This window comes from Poecilia reticulata, linkage group LG19 (assembly GCF_000633615.1).
Source record: "Poecilia reticulata strain Guanapo linkage group LG19, Guppy_female_1.0+MT, whole genome shotgun sequence".
Classification (NCBI taxonomy): domain Eukaryota; kingdom Metazoa; phylum Chordata; class Actinopteri; order Cyprinodontiformes; family Poeciliidae; genus Poecilia; species Poecilia reticulata.
In genome coordinates this window covers 14,671,756-14,688,285 of record NC_024349.1, presented here as the reverse complement: position 1 = coordinate 14,688,285, position 16,530 = coordinate 14,671,756, and the positions used below count along the sequence as shown (strand labels likewise).

At 38.5% G+C, this 16,530-nt stretch overlaps 1 protein-coding gene across 1 annotated transcript in view; it reads right to left on the bottom strand.

The window, feature by feature from the left end:
- Positions 1-4,672: 4,672 nt before the first annotated feature.
- LOC103481634 (glutamate receptor ionotropic, NMDA 2C-like) overlaps positions 4,673-16,530 on the bottom strand; it is a 59,519-nt gene continuing 47,661 nt past the window's right edge. Inside the window, exons 12-16 of the mRNA XM_008437258.2 lie at positions 14,560-14,789; positions 12,484-12,644; positions 11,651-11,838; positions 8,331-8,563; positions 4,673-7,339 (exon numbers count right to left, since the gene is read on the bottom strand). Of these exons, the coding sequence (XP_008435480.1) occupies positions 5,798-7,339; positions 8,331-8,563; positions 11,651-11,838; positions 12,484-12,644; positions 14,560-14,789 (2,354 nt within the window). The 3' untranslated portion in view covers positions 4,673-5,797. The remainder of the gene's footprint in view (positions 7,340-8,330; positions 8,564-11,650; positions 11,839-12,483; positions 12,645-14,559; positions 14,790-16,530) is intronic.

Here is a 16,530-nt window from a genome sequence, read left to right as displayed (position 1 = left end):
AGACATATCTGGGAACAATCAAGACGGCACAGAGGCTCACAGAGGAAAACAGATCCAGACACAGAAAAACCTCAAAACTAAATACACAGAAAAACAGATCCTCACACTAAGAGCTGTAYGAACAATTAGCCCTCAGGTTTCTCTGACAAACTGTTCCACAAACAGGAGCCATAATACTGGATGGATAATAAATGACTAAAACTATATGATCACGTAAAAGATTAAAATAAGATTCATAAATATATATGTATAGAAAATAACAAGGAAAATGACAAAACAAACCCTAATTGATTTCTATTTGCTTTTTCTCTTTCTCTCTGTCTGAGCCTTGCGCGGTGCATCTGACCTCTGACCTCAACTCCTCCCATCTGTCCTCCCATGGACCAGATGATGTCCCTCCTACAAAACCAGCCAATGAAAATGATCGAGAAGATCTGGAGAATCAAGAAGACAGAAAAGACCTCCATCACCTCCAGGGGACAACCGTCAGTCTCCTGTTGGGCATTTGGACTGAAAACTGTGTGAGACTGAGCTTTAACAAYCTCCGCTGGTCTGCTGTCCAGTATCAGCGTAGAGGAAGAAAAGCTAAACCTGCTTCAGAGCTGTGAGAGAAGACGACTCTGAACTGTTGACGCTCGTTTCACCTGTGGACAACATGGACGATCTGGACAACCCAAAGATCCAACACCAGAACCAGTTGGACTGACAGGAAGCTGGAGGAGAGAGACGGGGGAGGATTTGGCTGCAGCAACGCCGAGACCGAGTGGGGGAGAGGAGCGAGAAGGAAGGAACAACATGAATCCACATCAACCACTGTGAAGGACGACCTGTCTGTAATGTTCATCTAGATCACGACTTTAAATCTGAAACAACAGAGCAACAGAGTGAGCAGCAAAACTTCACTCTACCAAGTACCAAGTATCAAGTACTTCAACTTTTGACACCAAAGAGGACAATGTCCAGAGCAACAGCTRGTTTAGATGTTTCTGAAAGGCTCTCCACTCAAAGAACTATTGCTGGTCCACTGTCGAGTGACCGAAGCAGAGAGTGAAGATTTATACTTTTATGACAGGAGGTAACAAATCCTCCTGAGCAGGCGATCAGTGTTCCTGCTTCCACGCTTTACCTACTTTCCAGATGGAAAATCTGCGCTTTCTTGTTGGGTTTTGAACGGACACTTATCTATACCTTCACTGCACTAATGTAATTTTTTTGTTTTGTTGGGTTTCCTAGAAAACACATGAAATTKGGTAGCTTAATTATGATCATTCTTAGTTGTTTGACTCCTAAGAATGTTTAAGAGTTTAGAAATTCATTCTTCTAGACATAATAGATGTCAATTTAAAATTAACTTTAATGTGTGTAAAAGACTCATGCGTTGTCTCTGCCTGGCAGAGCTTTCCATCCAGAATTGCTTCATGATTGATTGTCCTACAAGCTCTCTGTATTGTGCATAATTCATAAATAAACCTGATTGAGTGATTTTACCTGAACAGTGCTTGGTAAGTTTTTTTTTTTTCCACAACAATGGACAAAAACATTAAAGGCTCTCAAGTAAAAGGCGTGGCAGTTTTAGCTAATGTTGGACCCATGAGCCAATGCTAACATTAGCATATTAGCTTGCAAAGACTTTTATGCGTCATCTTTTCAAAGAAAAATTAACCTGTAACCATATATGAGAGTAGTAAAGGCATACATGGCACATGAAACTATACTGAAGACGAATAACTCACCTTTAAAGAAGCTCTGTTTCTTCCGATGGAAGCTTCCCGCACTTTACTGCACATGCGCACCGCTGAGCTGAAGCATTCACTCCAGTGACAAAAATAGTCAAATCCAGTTTACTCAAAATAACACAGTCTTGTACTTTTTTACTTTTCTCAGGCCAAACACATACATTGCTCACATTACTTGAGTTGAATAAACAATTTAGTGAAACTTGAGTAAAGCATACAAACCTAATTTAAGTAAGAATAGGTATTGCCTTTTAGAGTGTTCTAGGCAGCTTGTAGCTTGCCAACGGTAGTTGCAGCATTTCGCCAGTCGTTTCGTTTTTAAACCATGAACGTTTGCAATTTAGAAATATTTCCAGACAGTCACTTCTGTCTTTCTTGAAACCAAAAGAAAATTTTAACCCTGGGAAAGATAAACAATGATTAAATGATTGAAAAAGGGATTTGAATTGCTACCTGTCGTGGAGGGAACAAAATGTTCCCAAGGAGGGGTATGAATTGATGCATGGCACCATTTCAAAATATATTGTGGCAATTCAAGTCCAGTAATAAAACACTGGAACTATATTGTTGCAACGCTACAAAAAGGTTTTTCTCAGACATATCCCGTATATCTGTAAACACAGATTACACAATAAAATAAAAACAAAAAATACGCTTTTTTTTTTTTGCTAGATATACACCATTCATGTACCCTACTTTGTGATAAAGGTGGATTTGTTTGACCAATTTTCAAAGTGATTAAGAGAAGAGACTTCATCCACGTTTTTAGACAGATTTTTGTCTTCAAATGCTTTAACAATAAGCCAAAGCGACACATTGAGGGAAAATGAACACTTTGTTGTTGTCCTCACAAGCTTATCAAATAATGACTGAAGGTTGATGAACTCTTTTCTATTCTTAAAGGATGAGAAGATTTCAAATTACCTTGAACCCTAAAAATACGGGATCAGTAGCAGAGCAGGGGATGTAATCAATATTACAGTCTAGTCCAAGGCAATGCTCTACTAACAAAGCATAGAGTAATGGAAAAATCAAAGCGCTCAATGTTTGGTCTCTGTAACATTACTCATCTGCTCTCCTGAATGGAGTCTTATCTCATCATCACTACACACAGAGAAAGAGAGAGAGCAAGAGTGGTAGAGAGTAATTGCTGTAGCAACCGGTCACCTTCAGGTAAAAAAACCCTAGTCTGAAGTAAATTCACTTCAGGTGGGTCTTGCTTAAAAATCTGTAAGACTCATCATACCCAACCCAAAATTTCTCAGGTTTACCACAATTATCAAATTGAAAGTTGGTCTGTTTGTGCTGTGTGCTTGTGTTAGTCCTAGGACGACCCCAGAAGGCTACAGCAGGCGACTGACCTCCATATGACAAGATCAGAGAAGGGGGATTGGATCAGTGACCAAATACTGTTCTTCATTTGTTATTCAGACTTATTTTTGTCTGTAGCACGACTTTTTTTAACTTTAGCATCAAACAAAACTAGAGTACCATGTCCTTATTCCTATTGACACTTCAGTAGTTCCTATAATAAAAGAGTAGCACACTCAAACTGACCAAAGTAACACAACATAACGTCAGTTACTCTGTGTGATCAACTGACTTCAGGAAAGATGAGCAGATCATCTTATTTTATCTTTATCTTATTCTAATGGAAATGGGTGGATAGACAATGGTACTCTTTCCAGTCCCCAGGTGTCACCATGCAAAAAGGGATATACCGTACATTCGATCTGAACACTTGTAGATAACTCCTCCTGGAATTTGTTATCCCCAACCTCAATTTTCTGTTGTACAAGTGGTGTATCCATAAAGAGTTGTCTTTTGTAACTTTTTGGCCTTAGCACAGTCAGGCTTCGTAAGTTTAAATGTGTCCACAAGCATTTGTTTTCATCTACCATCACTGTGTTTGCCAAAATCTCTCTGTGTTTTTGCCACTTACCATGAGTGACAATACCAGTAGGTGAAGCCCAGAACAGTGCAGACCCACACAAGAGGACTCAACCATCTCCATCTCAATGACAATATTTATGCATTTTTGCAGGCTACAGCAAAGGAGCCCCTCGGTTTGTTTTATTTCAATTGATATGTTACATGTTTCTAATGACCTGCATCATCATGTGTTAAAATTATGTAAAAGACATACAGATACTAAAACACGCAACCTTATTTTTTTTCTTAGGAAGTTGATTCATTTCTTTGTCGATCAGAGAAAATGAAAAATTATCCATGAAAAAGGAATTAGCAATATCGTACTTTTAGGCTGGTGTGGCTACATATTTAAGACTTTGCACCCTATTATAATTCTAGTTCCATTATTGTTGTGTTTTCTATTTTGATTTCTATTTTACTTCAGTTCAGTGCTTCGTCAGTGATTTTAGTTCATTATGTTTACTTATTGTGTGCAGTTATTCTGTGTTTAATTATGTTTCTTGGGTATAGTTATTCTCTTGTTGTTCATTTTCCTCTCTCCCCTCACACCTGCAACCCATTAACTAATCATCCCAGGTCTTTTGTTCCAGCATTCACCCTCACAGTATTTAAACCCTCTTCTTCCTCACACTCCTTGCTGGTTCCTCCTGTTAAACCCTGTTATTTCCCTGTTGTGTCCATATGTTCTAATACTGGCTTTTTGTTCCTGAATTCTTGTGTTTGTGGTCTGCTCTGTTTCCCTGTGGTTTTTGTAAGTTTTTGATGATCACCTTTTTCATTAAACGTTCACATCGACTCTTCCTCTCTACCGCATTTGGGTCCACCTACAAACAATTTATCATGACAGATGTGACATTTAAGAAAACCATCCTAAGGGGAAAAATCCCATTAAGACTTTTAAAAGCCTCCCAAAAGGAAAAGACGGAAAAAAAAAAAGATTTTTTGTTTTTACATATACTTTACACAGAAAAGAAGTTAAGGCTATAGAAAAAGACACACATATGTTCATCAAAAAAGACTCTTTAATTGGTCTTTGTGGATAATTACAGGGTGTAGAAGCCTGGTAATATAGATACTATAATCGTTTTCACTAACCTCATTTTTTTAATAAACAGTTTGAGTGGATGGTAAAAAGAGGGATGAAGAGGAAATATAAAAGAGTCGAAAAGGGGGAATGGATCATTGGTTAACTGATGTTAATAAAGTAGTACCAAAAGCTTCCATAAACTTACAGCAGTTTTTAAACAGATTCTTTTTTTTAATGTGCCAGAGGTGTGTTTAGAAAAAACTGGTGATTATAAAGTCCTATATGTGGAATATATGAATATTACATTAACCAGCCTCAAATAACACATTCGACTATGCGATTATAGTACTTAGAATACATAATTTATTCAACGTGAGGCTTGTGTGCTGTTGAAGCCTCACACTTAGGTACAGTGAGGATGAAATCCGTGGGTTAAGACACCTAGTGCTGGTCAATGCTGTTCTAATGCGGCAATCATTTTGCAGATCGTGTTGTTGCGGACTGCTTTCACAAAGTAGCTGCTTCCTGTGATTCATCATTATGACTTGGACTGATTATATTTGCTTCTGAAAACTGGTGTACTTTTATGCCTTTTAAAAATCAGTACTGATGACCTCATCTCATAAATAAACACTTCACATCTACATCACAACTTTTTTTTAGATATCTAGTGACTAGTGATGGCTGCCTATCCAACGCTTCTTCCCAGATGTAAACAGTTTGTCTACCAGACAATAATCAATGTTGAATACCAGCAATCCACACAATAAAAATTTAAACACACACACACAAAGCAATAAATTTCAGGTTACAGTTGAACCATTTGTCAATAACATGATCTCCTGTGAAAGATGGAACACTTTTGTGGGAAAGCAGCCACTGAGTTAAACCAGTCAAACCCAGCTTTCCACAACTTTATCAAGGATAGATTGGTGAAAGTCTTTATCCAAGAGTCTGACCTGAATTACTATTCTTTACCACACAATGACACAATTAAAATCAACATAACTGTAAATCTAACAACGAAAAACTTTCCAAAGTTGTAACATTTATTATTCTCATCTTCTCTAACTCCACAGCTTTCATCCAGCAAGATTGTCAATTAAACTTCAGATTCTAGACTGGAAACCCGTCGCCAAGGCCGAAGTACACAAGGACTCCCAACAGGCTGTCCTGTTCCTCCTTGCCCTATCTGGGCGTCGGAGCCAGTCTGGGGTCCCTGATAGGCCCCATAAGCTCCATACACATTGTCTTGATACAGCAGTGTCCGCTGCCCCCCACATCGTCCACCACCACAGGCCAACAGTTGGCACACTGGGCTGGAACTCTGGCTGTGATGCTGGAGGTCCAGTGGACTGTGATAGATTGGGAGACCGGGGTATGAGTTCAGGTAGTGTGCGTACTGTCGGCTGAGCAGGCTTGTGGCTCTGCGGACCATACCCCGCCCTAAACCATTTCCATTTCGAACCGCTTCTCCATATGTTGGGAGGTGGGTGGAGTGGGAGTAGCGCAGTCTCTGGCCCTTTCGTCCATTTGGCCTCCTCTGGTCCTCCCTTATGTGGAGGTAGGCCTGGTTCCTTGGGAGGCACAGGTTGTTTCGAACATGGGCAGGATTGTAAGGCTTGGCAGATGTTGTAGGAGTAACCATGCATGGAAACAGGTCCGGCAAGGTTGAAGGTGATTGGCTGGATAAAGAAGACTGTGATTCATCAAGATGATGAATTTGGTCATTGCCCCACGTTGCTTTAAGAAAAGAGGGGCGGCGGTGCCTCCGCCGGCCCCTCAGCACAAGGTCCTCTGGAGGCCAAGAGCTATAATTCTCCACCCGGGGACACATCCCCTCTCCTGAGTAAACATTGTCAACACTTGGGGCGGAGATATGATTCTCTTGGAGGTGATTGACTTTAAGTTCAGTCAGACTGATGGTACTTTTGTCACACTTACCCTGATCCCCGTGTTTTCTCCTTTCCACATCCCCATTCTCACACTGAAAACTCTTGGACCTCCTTTTTGGTTGTGAAAGGCCCAATTGGATATGTTGGTTTTGGGGTAAAGAGACTGGATGAGATGTGTAAATGTCAGGTAGCTGGAGTTCTGAGTAGGCAATGTAAGGGGAATGAGAATGGGAGTCTACATACACCCTCCCTGTAGTCTGGTAGTGGTGTGGGTGCTGATGAGGGAGCGTCTCCCCTACAGCCAGGTGAGGAGTGCTCAAACTGGACACAGGAAGTGGTCTGTCATACAGACACGATGTTGAACGAGTTGGAAGTGTGTAGCGCAGTGGTGTTGGTCTACTTACACCCCTGTGTTGTTTCAAAGAAGTAATGCCAGTTAGAGGTGGGGTGAGGGACCCCTGAGGAATGGAGCAGTGATTTTCAGCAACATAAGCAAATCCTCCCGGAACGGCCTCAGTGGTGACTTGAGGGACACGAACAGGCATACTACTTCCATGACGAGTCAACTGCTCTATGGTCTTGGTAGCATTGTCCAGGGAGCTCTCAACATTCGCAGTGGAGACCAGATCCTTGGCAGTGCGAAGCATTTTTAGCATGTTTGCTTGAGCATAGTTGGAGGTCAGGTCAGGTTTGGCCAAACCAGATGAGCGTCCTGGATCTTCTACTCCTTTGAAGCAACTGTAAATACCCTGGTATGGTATGTAAGACAAGCAAAGAACATTTTAGTTATGAAATAGAAGTAGAACACAGTAAATAAGATATGTAAATTACTTCAAACCAACCAGCTAAATAGTCCAAAATTCATAATTTCACAGGCAGAATTCTAAGCAGCTGGTGCATCTGAAACAGTCACCCTCTAACAAAAAAAAAAAAAAAAACCTTAATTTTTCCAGTGAACCACTTTGTTGCTGAGGCATGTTTAAGGCAATAATTTACTGTGCATTCTCCCAGAACAGAAAAATGCTGATCAAACCATTTGGATTGGCCCAGAAAATCCACAAAAGAAATAAGCCTCAAGTTAGCTTCAGAAAACAAGTCTTTTTGAATAAACAAAAAACAAAATCCCTTGACTTTTCTCTGGTTACAGCTGGCAGAGATATCCAAAAAGGGCCACATTTAATTTGGAGTTAGAGCTGCTCATTAGGAACTAATGACAGCAATTTCTTTAGAAATCTGATCAATTCCAGGCACAGTGGTATAATTATATACTCAAGAAGACCATCCATTAGAGATTTCTCGTTATGCCTTCAATCAGTCTTTTTTTGCCCTCATGGCCACTTCCTTAAATAAACGTGCAAAGAACTAATTTAGGCTAACTACAGCAATAGCTTTCAAATCTAAAAGCTAAATTAACAAGATTACAGAAGCTTTTCAATGTGTGGTGTTGGGCCGAGTACTTCGGCTACTATTGAAGTTCTCCAGTTAACACCCTACTATTAGATGCACCCACTGATTATAATTAATCTGACTTGGAATAAAAAAAAACTGAAAATGTAATAAGAATTATTAAAACAGTCTTTAAATATCTCTACAAAAATGTTATGCAACTGATTCAATTAAAGTAGGACAGCTGGCCATCTAACTACTTAGTTGGTCTCTTGGCCCACTTCTACACAAACGGAGAACGAATAAGCTACTCTTGTTTTTTGGGGGGTTTTCTTTGTTTTACAAAAGCCTTACCCTGCTTATGGCCAACAGGAAGTCAAGTTTATGAGACTTGTGGAGAGAGTGCCGCAACTTCCAATATAGCAGGTGTTCCCAGGCGAAGACCAGCAGACTGAGGCCCATAGCCACCAGAAGCATGTAGAAGACGCCAGCCATGTTGTCAATGTCCAGCTTGCTGCTCATCACCTCGTTTTTCTCGTTCTGGCAGATACCAGAAAGCCAAACTGTCTCCAGACGTTCTGTGTCTCCTAAAGGAGAAATGAGAACGAAGGGACAGTCAGAACATTCAGAAAGTGATGATGATGATGATATGCACATCCTGAAATCTGATGACTGAAAGTTACTAATGTCTGTTATTAAACATGCATTGAATGTGCGGAACCAAAGGTGTGAAGACATCATCCCAACATAGTTTTATTCAAAAATAATCTATCTAGCCCAGACACAACAGTATTAATCCAGAATTTGCATTCCTGTTTGTCTATAATGGTAATATTTCTTCTTGAGCATAGAAAATAAACCAGTTTTGCTGGTGTAATATATTTATACAGAAGATAGGAAAGGCCTAGTACTATTGATTTTAATATTGGCGAGAGGGAAGAGGGGTGAACCAGCCCTCCTATGGGTGTGTGTTAGAGTGTGTGTGTACTCCTGGCATGCTTGGACGCCTCTGGGTTTGTGATGTGGGGTTGGTAGGGTGCCCTGTCTTTGGTGCGCTGGACCGCCCTTCCTCTACTGCTTCTTCCTGCTGCTCTTCCCCATGGGCCAGAGCATGTGTTCGATATTTGTGTGCTGGTTGGGGGTGGCCCTGCGGTGACATGCATGTTGTGGCTTGGGCAAATAAATGATTGTCAAACAAAATGTGGAATATCTACTGTTAATTTCTTTTCTACTTCTAATTTATGAAGTATTTTGTATTGTTCTATCACACCAAGTCCCAATAAAACACTTTCTGGTTCTTTGAGGGAAATTAGCAATTTTACTATCTTGAGAAAACAAAATTTTCTACAAAAGATAATGCGATAAATAACAAATATTATACAAAGATTTCTGTAACTTTTTTTTTTTTTTTTTTACATTTGTCAGGTTGGGATTTGACTTCAATTGATAGCAATTCACAAAATTTTCATCAAATTTGCAAAAACATCAGGCATAGTGTAAATTCAATGATGAGTCACTGATCAAGGTGGACAGGGTGGAAGTTTTTTTTTTTTTTTTTTGTGCATGTGTCCTCAATCTGTTTTGTTGTACTACATCTAATCCTAAACTGTATCAAACATCATCACATTTCCCAGGCCCAGGTCGCAAACAGTGCTAACATGAAAATGACATGAAGACTAAAACAGGGCATAAATAACAGTCACAAATTATGTTTAGTATATTTAGATATTGTTTGAAAGGTAAATATAATGCTTTTTAGATGGTGTTGCACTAGAATCGCAAAATTTCAATTCAAATCCATCTAAAACTGAAACTGAGATAAATGAAAATCTTTCAGAGATCTTGAAGATCCTTTGAATTGGATGAAAAAGTAAAGTTGGCTTTGGTGTTATCCCTCTCTTTGTAGGAGGTTTGTTGGCAGAAGAAAGAAGTTAATTTAGCAGAGGATTATCTAGAACATTTCTTGATCCCACTGAACGGAGGAGGCTCAACTGCCCTTATCTTTCACACGTCACAGAGCACAGGAGCAAAGGGGCAAAGGAAATAACCTACAAAGAAGTCAAGGGATTGCCCTTTCTTTACTGCACAGCTATATCTTTACATAACAATTTCTTCCCCTATATTTCACAGTATTTCATTACTGTGGATGTTTGTTTTAAATCAGTGGTTGAAGATTGCCAAAAGCAATTGGCAACACTTTATTTGAAGAAGTGTACATAAGACTGACTGTCATAAACATGACATAACATCTGTCATGAACATAAAAAAGTCTTTATGAATGTTTATGACAATTGTTATGAGGTGTCATTCGGTAAATGACACTTTTAATGCAAAGTTGGCATTTTTAATGGACTTTAGATTAAGGCTTTTATAAACTGGTAACTACCAAATTATTTATACATCAATCAAAGATAACTTTTCGACCAGTAAAGCGATTAATCAAGGCATCTGTTAGTAATTGGGATATATGGGACAATAAGTGAATATTTTGTTCTGAAGCTTGATGTGTCAGTGAGGATTTGAATGAGCTTGACAAGAACCAAATGACGATGGCGAATAATTGAGTCAGCATATTCCCCAATCTCCAGATTAGAATGGGTATTCCCATCAAAAGTCAACCATTGAACAAATAGTAGTAAACAACACAAACTACTGTATGCCAAATTGTTAAAGAACTTCATACTGGCTCTAATACAAAAGTGTCATAATGCATAGTGCATCACAGTTTGCATGAAGCTACATAACTGCAACCCAGTCAGGAAGCCTTTGCTGACCTCTCCCAACCGCTGAAAACACCAACAATAGGAACATTAGCATCAGAACTGAACCATGGGTCCCAACCTCCATGTGGATGTTACTTTGAAATGTACCACTTAGCTACGTAGTTTTGCTGACCATGTTCACCCTTTCATGAAGACAGTATTTGGTGTTGGATGTGGTTTCTTTCAGCAGGATAATGCAACCTGCCTGTATGCAAACATGGTTTGAGTGTGTTTGAGGTGTCAGTCTGGTAGGCTTATTTCCTAGAGTTCAGAACAATGAAGCATAGAAAAGTGCTGGATAAGTTTTTATTTATTGAGGCTCCACCTTACATCTTACATTATTTAAAGTTTGTGATTTAGAATTGAATTGTTTACTTTACCTGACTTGAAATGGTAATCATTACTTTGTTTTAATGAAGACATTTTTGGGAAATAAAAGCAGAACCACAGATGGTACCTCATATTAACTTGTCCTTTTGCCCCTGTACTACTTCATTATATATAAGATGTGTAAAGTAGAGCTTCTTCAAGGCTTGAGACTTTGAAATAGAAATATATCTGTCATGACATAGGGATATTCCCCCCAGGGAATGATTGTACAATGAATAATACATAAATTAAATTGTCAAGAACTGTCTTGAAGTGGCAAGACTTTGTGCACCTTGCACCAAAGTCTATTTGGTTGATGGGTAATTCTTTAGATCAGGCGGTGATCCTTGAGAAGAAAGGCAAGTCAGTTGGACATGACTTTGAATTCAAGCACTACACAATTTCTAATTATATGCTAAGATTATATGAGACCGTACGGTTATGGTCAAAACGGGAGAGCTGAGATTCTGTCTAGAGTTGCAGGTGTAGTTTTATTTCTTGATAGATGTAAAATATGTCTAGTTTGCTTAGAAAGGAGCTTACCATCTCCAAGAAACTGTAGCAATGCCAAGTCAATTGGTCGTTTCCAGCGGGAGTCTTTCTCCAAAGCAATGCCATATCCCGTGGTGGCAAACACTTTCCCACTGCCAATGGTCACCAGTTTGCAACCCTCATCTTTACCAGCCATGTAGTTCAAGACAGCAGCATCATAGATGAAGGCATCTAGTTTCCTGCAGAGAAATGGATCAAAAGTAGCTCTTATATCTCAAAAGTGTGCAGTGCACTCTTAACATATTGAGGTTGTATAGTGTAAAAAAGACTTAAAAAAAAACATAGATGGTTACAAAACTGCTGCAACATTTGCTGACAAACATGTTTGTACGGGAAAAAGTACAAAGAAAACGGCTTGATTGCATAATTGTAATCACTCGGAAATACTTTTAAAGTAGGGCTTCATTAAAATGCACAAAATCTTGAATTGGTGATCTTCAAATACTCTTCCTTGTTCTTCCAATCTATCTATCTATATCTATCTAAATATATATATATACAGTACATATACTGTGTGTGTGTATAGAAAAGCTCAAAGAATCCTAAATCTAAGAGCTTTTTTCAAAATGAGATGATAACATCAAGTGTTTGACAATGCTTTTTATAGTCAACAAATTAAATAACAATAGATATGACTGCATCTAAAAATACAGCCATCACACTGGCCTAAAACAAAAATAGGTTGTAAAATACAAAGCACATTTGCCGTGTCACCAAAATTATGATCATCGCCGCCTTGTCATCTGATGCCTTTTCTGTCACAAGAATCAGTTAAATATAGCTTCCAGTCAGTAATTATGCTTATAGTGTGAACAAATCTTTACCCGGTTTTGAGGCTCTCCAGAGCTTCTTCCACCCCCTTCTGGTTATATTTCATCATGTGTGTGTGCATATCAGGATAGTTGCTGCGAATGTTCCTCTCTGTGCTCCCATTTGGAACTGTCCCGAAGCGAAAAGGAGGATAATGCTCCTGTGGTTTCTGAAACTGCAGAGACACAGTGGATGAGGGGAGAGGTGGAAGAAGATTATTGAAAAGGAAAAGAAACAGGATTCATACGTCTCTAACTGTTCCACATGTAATCAGTTTACAATTGTAAGCCAAAATGGTTCAATAAAGAAATGCATAAGGTGTATAAAGGAAAAAAGAGTCTGGGGGGAAAAAAAGAAAAAAGAAAATTAACAACATTGAAAAGATTGGCGGTGAGGAAAGAGCATGAAATAAAAAGAAAAAAAAACACACTCACGGTAAAGAGAGAAGACTTGACCAAAAAGATGATATGGAGGGAAACAAAAAACTGTGTTTTTTCCTTTTTTAATGCAAAATTTATTTTGCATCAAAAACCAGTTGGATAAGCATCACGTCATTATAAATGGACAGTTAAGCTATCACTCATCTCAATTTGATTAAACTGGACAGCAGCCACTTTGTATTTGCTAGAATAACTGTGATCCAGCTGAAGTTCACATTGCATGACGTTCAGCGTAGTGAAGCAGGAATATGTTCGTTGGAACTCAATGAGACAGTAAACAGAAAGAAGCTATTCATCTTAGTAACTGCTCTGACCTTTTGAGCTGAGTAAAATGAATAGATCCAATCAACCAGGGAGTTTGTGAGTCGGTATGCGTGTTAAATATATATAATCACTCTTCAGATGGAAAGCCAATAGAGTCAACTAAAATACTACACAGAAGACCAATCGGAGGCTCACAGTTTATGCTGACAAGTAGAAAAAAACTGTCTGGTTTCTCTAATTGTTTTGTTTTTATATATTTCTTTTTCGGGGGGATTTTGTTTGCTTTATTTGTGTGTCATTTAGTATGTTTACTACGCTATTGTCTTAACATGTTATGTATAATTTATAGTAGTTTTAGCAGACTTGGACATTTGAAAATGTTGTGATTCTACATTATCAAATGTAGACAAAAAAAATCTGTAATAGCTAAACACTATATACAGCACATTATGTGAATTCTGTGTACTGGAACTATATCAGATTGTATTGGCTAGTAATTAATTTCAATTGTGTTGTCATATTGTGCCTGTGTTATTTAAATGAATCTAAATCTAAAGGAGAGGACACACATTTATTGATGATAAATGTGTGTTTAGATTACATCTCTCTGCTTTAAAGTACTATATAAAGGATAGTGCTCTTTCCTATATACATACATTTTTTATCAACACACATTTATTGATGATAAAAAATGTATGTAGATAAGAAAGAGAACTATCCTTTATATTACACTTTATAGCAGAGAGATGTAATCTAAACCTAACTCTTTGCTGTGTTGTATCTCGGCTTTAAATAGCACCTATTCACTTAGGATTTTATTTATTAGAGCTTTTAGAACTTTTTTCCAGGTTGAATGTTTGTGTGGAAACATTCAAGCCATAAAGAATGTGTCTGAGACTTGCTCTTCTATTTGGCTTACTATTTTTCAAAAATCATTTGACATTTTACAATCTAGTTCCAACAGTGTTGAGATACACTGCAGACGGAGACCACATAGTGGGGAATATTGATGGACAGACCCAAAATACTGACAGAACAAGTTAAGACTCAGACAGCATCCATATTGACAGACGGCAGTAATTGATTAGTCATTCACACCACTGGGTTTCCCACTGAAAGGCAAAGGACAGAGGCTTTCACGACAAAATCCTTTTGCTGGATTCCATCTCAGAGGATTTCTGTGAGTCCGCTGGCTCGGTTGTGGTCATGGCCTATTAGGCGATGGATTTTAAACGCAATGGAGAGAACGCGACACGTCAGCATGAGCTGTAGATAAAGGCCAGGATGTTTTCTATATGTCTCAAAAGCATTACAAACACGGCCCACTTGCATTACTGCCGACTTTCTAATTGCTACTATTGAACTGTTGCGTGTTCTGTTCCTTACCTTCTTGTCAGAAAGGCCAGACACAGTGTCAATATATTGCTCCTGGATCATGAAAGCAGCCAGGTTGGCGGTGTAAGAAGCCAGGAAGATGACTGCGAAGAAGGCCCAGACCAGGACCATGATTTTACTGGTGGTTCCTTTGGGGTTTTCAATGGGGACGGAGTTGTTGAAGACGATTCCCCACAGCAGCCACACTGATTTCCCTATCGTGAACGTCGGCCCACCCGGAGCTAAGGAAGGAAATTGTGGAGAGTCGGTGTTTGAATAATAAATCTGGAATGCCCATACAAATGTTTATTTTAGGTTCCTCATATGAAAACCATGAGTACTTCTTAAAATAAAAAATATAATAAACATTGTGAAAACGGACTCAAAAATGCTTGACATAAATTCTAATATTTCAGAAAAAAAGAGAGTCTGTATAATGGTTTATAATTCTGAGACATATTAATTTCTAAATTGACCTGAAAGTGGATTTGTTTTTGTTAATTCAAATAACAATAAGGTCCTTGACAGTGCAAAAAAATTAACTAAATATGTCAAGATAAGCATCAGCTAATTAATGGAGAAACAATGAAATACAAGCCACAAGTGTTATGGCTGAGGTTTAAAGCTGCAGCAGTTTGTACCATTTGAAGTTGATCAATATTTGCTTTTGGCTAAGATGAAAGAAAATTAACTCCACAAGTAAGATAAAATGAGATTATCATCAGTAGGCACCTATTTATACATTCTCAACAATATTTTTAATTGTTACTCAACAAATCATAAATAAAAAACCTAAAAAAAAAAAAAAATTGCATTGTGTATATTCCCTGAATCCTTAAGTGGAATTGGCAATTTTCACAGTGATTCATTGCAGAAGTGATAACATTGTATTTTAGTTACTTTCCCTCGTCGTTGTTGTCCACTGCGCTGTGTAAGTAATCCTGAACCTTTTCATGCCCTTGTTTAAAACCCTACAAAAGAGAGGAATTTCACTGCCTCAGCCCATTTTCAGTGTTGCCACTGTTGTTCAAGCACAGCAACAGAGGTTGCCACCTTCATCAATCACACTTCAATTAGTGCAGCCAAGATTGCTAATTGAAACAAGGAAATGACCTTTTGGACCTAGATACGGGCACGATCTGCCAGTGCTGCATTCTGGGATTGATTGAGTCTCTCACAAAAATCTTATTTGGGAACTCTACCCATTGCAGGACATGCAGACTGCACTGGATTTAGGTAGGCTTACTGTATCATACGTGGTGTGATGGAAACTGAGAAGCTTTGAGGTATTTGGTGGGTATTTCTAGAAAAATTTATACAGATGGCAAAATGTAAACCCATGAGTGGGGGATAATAGAAAATAGTATTGGGATTTTATTATGAAAACTTGCTTTTCTTTTATTCATCCATCTTGTAAAATTACTTACACCCTTTGAAACCTGCTTACATTTTTAATATTGAAGCCTTTCAATATATTTTGAGGGAATTTTTGTATGATGGACCAACACAGAGTGGTCTATAAATACAAACTGAGAGGAAAAATTATACTTGACTTTCAAAACATCTCACAATTAAAAATATGAAAACTGCGCATAGTATTTATGTCCAACCCTCTGTACTTTCACTTTTGAACTTTTAGGGAGTTTGCTGGTCTGAGGAGCACAAGTGTGTGTCAGCACAAAGCCACAGCAGAAAGATGCACACATGGACAATAAGTGGAACTAGAAAATCCCTGCAGAAATTTTAAAGGGGCATGCCAAAGTGTGCCCGTTGGCTTTGACCCAGCGTTATGATGCTAAAAATTTGCATTAATACTAAAGAAAGCTGCAATGTAGTCAATAAATGTGGAGAGGCAGAAGCATGTTGACGAAGCTGAACTTGCAGAATTGATTGGAATTCTTCAGGGTTTGCTGCCGCCAGGAATGTTTTCTGAAGTGTACTTAGCACTGGTGCTATTTTGAAGAGCCTGTCTGTGTTTGCTGG